The following is a 2,818-nucleotide window of genomic DNA, read 5'->3' as shown; positions in this document are numbered from 1 at the left end:
TACTGGACTGAGAAGATTGCCAAAAAAGGGAGTCCCCCATTTCAAAATTGCCAAACTTCAGCACATAAGTTGCATAACATTCACTTCATTATCAAGCAGAAGTAATACTCAGTCCCATTTTGAAAAGCTAGAACAAAGGAAACATTATTTAATATATAAGCAGACCCACGTGATGAGTATATTATTGCCTTTTGAGGCTAAAAGAGGTATATCATTTCATTTGCAACTAAATTATAGTCATGAAAATGGTGCTACTATTCTGCCTTCCTATTTTCCATTGCAGTATATTGTAGTGGTAACAACAATATCTAGCAAAGAAAAATATGTTCCAAATGTAGGAAAAGGCACATGAATTAATATGGATATAGTCAGATGGTTCTAAATTCTGATAACATTGAAGAACTCGGCATTGTAACGAACCGTGATTGGATTGTCCTTTTCTTTCTTGTTGTAAACACAGAGAACGTAAACCATCTGCGAGAGCAAGATAATGAGTAAATGTGTGGATGACAGTGCAAAATTAGAATACACATCAAAATTCATGCATATGCTGGAATATGCACATATATATGGATATTAACCGTACAGCAATGTCTGATAATTTGGCTAAATTGATCAACTGTGCCGAAGTAGACACAATATATTACCATTTTAAAATTTCCAATTTGATATGTTGCGTGTTCACTTTGTATGTTTTACCTGTTAACATAACAGTTTACACAAATGATCAAAATTATTATATGTCAGTTTGTAGGTGAAATACATGCCACACTATTTGTTGGCAATCCTATTCTGCTCAGAAGTACAATCCTCAAAAGTAAGGATACCAATTTTTCTGACTCTAATGGCAGAGATTTTATTCAAGATTAAAAGCTAACGACAAGTGAATTTCATGTGCAAGGAACTAACACACCTAGTGCTCTCGACCAGCATTAATTGGCACGCTCATTCTATAAGGCATATAAGCATATTACTATTTGATGAAGTAAACAAAAGGGAAGAGCGGACTTACTTGTCCATGATGTGTTTTAAGCCCTCTATCCTCCACTCTGCAGTTCCCATCTACGTGAAGAGACTTAAGTGGCACCTGCACATCCACAAGATTTGCTCCAGAAAGTTAAATGCAAGCACCATGCCCCTGTTGCGGAATATACCACTCAAACAATGTACTGGTATCAAATTGTCACGTTTTTTTCATTGTATTGGAAACCTCTTGCTAAGGCTCGAACAAAGAGGAATGCAGCTAACTGAAACTTGTCGGTTCCCACAGAAACAGGGGAATTTGTTCCAAGCACTCTTACCCTTAACCCCATCTATGTGCTGTCCATCTATGAAAACAGCACCTTACAAGATAACAGTAGACTCTATTATTGGAACAGTAAAAGAGGTCATCCATGTGCTCCAGGCACATCAAGCAAGTTGCTCACATGATTCACAGGAAAAAGAAAAACCCCACAAATTCAAAGAAAAAGCGCTTAGTCAAGAGCAGTTTAACTTATAATGAAAAAATTCGTTCAGCTTCAGAGTTTACAACTGACACCAGCTCACTGCACGAGGAAACATTGAATTCAACCCAGCAGATCCTGGCCTAACTATGGCACCGAACTGCTCTCCGCCCAAAGTTATTTACCGCAAGTAGAACTGACAACCGATTGAATCCCCCGATCGCCCTCCCCCGCTCCACCCAAATTGGCCAGAGCGCACCACGAGCGAGGAAAAATCCCGCTGAAAACTCGCCGGGGAGCAACCGGAGCTCTCCCCGGAAGGTGGACCGCGACCCCAACGACTCCGACAAGCTAATAACTGCACAGTATGGAGCTCTGAAGCTGTGGAGCACCTACCATGTTGTTGTCCTTGGGCTGCTTCTTGTAGTAGGCGAGGAGCTTGTTGTCGAGCACGAAGTAGCGGGTGTGGAAGAAGGACCTCCCGATCTTCCGCCGCCCGTACCGCACCATCCACCCCTCGTGCCGCACCGCCGCGGCGTCGGCGCCGCCCATGGGCGGCAGCAGCAGCTCCCCGCTCCGCGCCTTCGCCGCGGCCGTGGACGGGGCGGGGGCCGGCCTCGGGGGAGGGGCGTCCGCTCCGCACGTCCGCCCGAGCTCTCCGCTCCTCGAAGCCGACGAGCTCATCGTCCTCGGCCCGCGTGGGGGTGGAGCTCGGTCGTCTGTCTCGCCTCGGCGGCCTGGTCAGTGAGCCATTGCCCGGGTAGGCGGGGAGGAGGAGGAGGAGACGGGGAGCCCTGGGGTAGGCCGGCAGCCGGAGTCCGGCGAGGCGAGGCGCGGCGGCGGAGGAGGAGGGGGGGAGCGGGGAGAGGACGGCGGCGAGAGTTTGTTTTTGTTTCTTTCGGAAATCCAGGCGGGGATAGCTAGACCGGAATTAATTACTCTAGTCTTAAATAAAATCCACTAAATTATTGATTTTTTTAGGGACCCTAAATTATTGATTTCGTGTTGGCAGCTTTTGTTTCCAGCTCTCCTACTACTGCTTCTCCTTTTGCTACTTTTCTCTGTAGCACCTCGTGTCTAAGTCAAATTACTCGTTGTGCAGTCCGCCCCTCTTCCTAAGATTTTGGGAATTCTTCCCTTTCCAGTTGCAAAGTGTAGAGTGTAGTACATACTTAAAAAAAGCAGAGCTGTATTATAAAAGTTTGCTGCAAGTACAAAAACACGCAAAAAATATAACGAACCGAGGTTCTTGGACCATCGAACGACCACTATTGTCCGTTGACGCACCGATGCCATCACTTCTGTACCGGAGCCGGCTTGTCTTTGTCGATGACATCTAGGAGGTCTTCGTGCTCGTGCCACTAAGGACTAGC

At 46.1% G+C, this 2,818-nt stretch overlaps 1 protein-coding gene across 1 annotated transcript in view; it reads right to left on the bottom strand.

Annotated features, from left to right (window-relative positions):
• The window catches only part of LOC119329233 (protein ENHANCED DISEASE RESISTANCE 2-like), an 8,279-nt gene extending 5,943 nt beyond the window's left edge, over window positions 1–2,336 (bottom strand). The window contains exons 1-3 of the mRNA XM_037602246.1: window positions 1,842–2,336; window positions 1,013–1,087; window positions 421–474 (exon numbers count right to left, since the gene is read on the bottom strand). Coding sequence (XP_037458143.1) covers window positions 421–474; window positions 1,013–1,087; window positions 1,842–2,129 — 417 coding nt within the window. The 5' untranslated portion in view covers window positions 2,130–2,336. The remainder of the gene's footprint in view (window positions 1–420; window positions 475–1,012; window positions 1,088–1,841) is intronic.
• Between the last annotated feature and the right edge of the window lie 482 nt (window positions 2,337–2,818).

This window comes from Triticum dicoccoides, chromosome 7A (assembly GCF_002162155.2).
Source record: "Triticum dicoccoides isolate Atlit2015 ecotype Zavitan chromosome 7A, WEW_v2.0, whole genome shotgun sequence".
NCBI lineage: Eukaryota > Viridiplantae > Streptophyta > Magnoliopsida > Poales > Poaceae > Triticum > Triticum dicoccoides.
The sequence above is the reverse complement of the archived record's forward strand: the minus strand, read 5'-3'. Positions and strand labels throughout refer to the sequence as shown.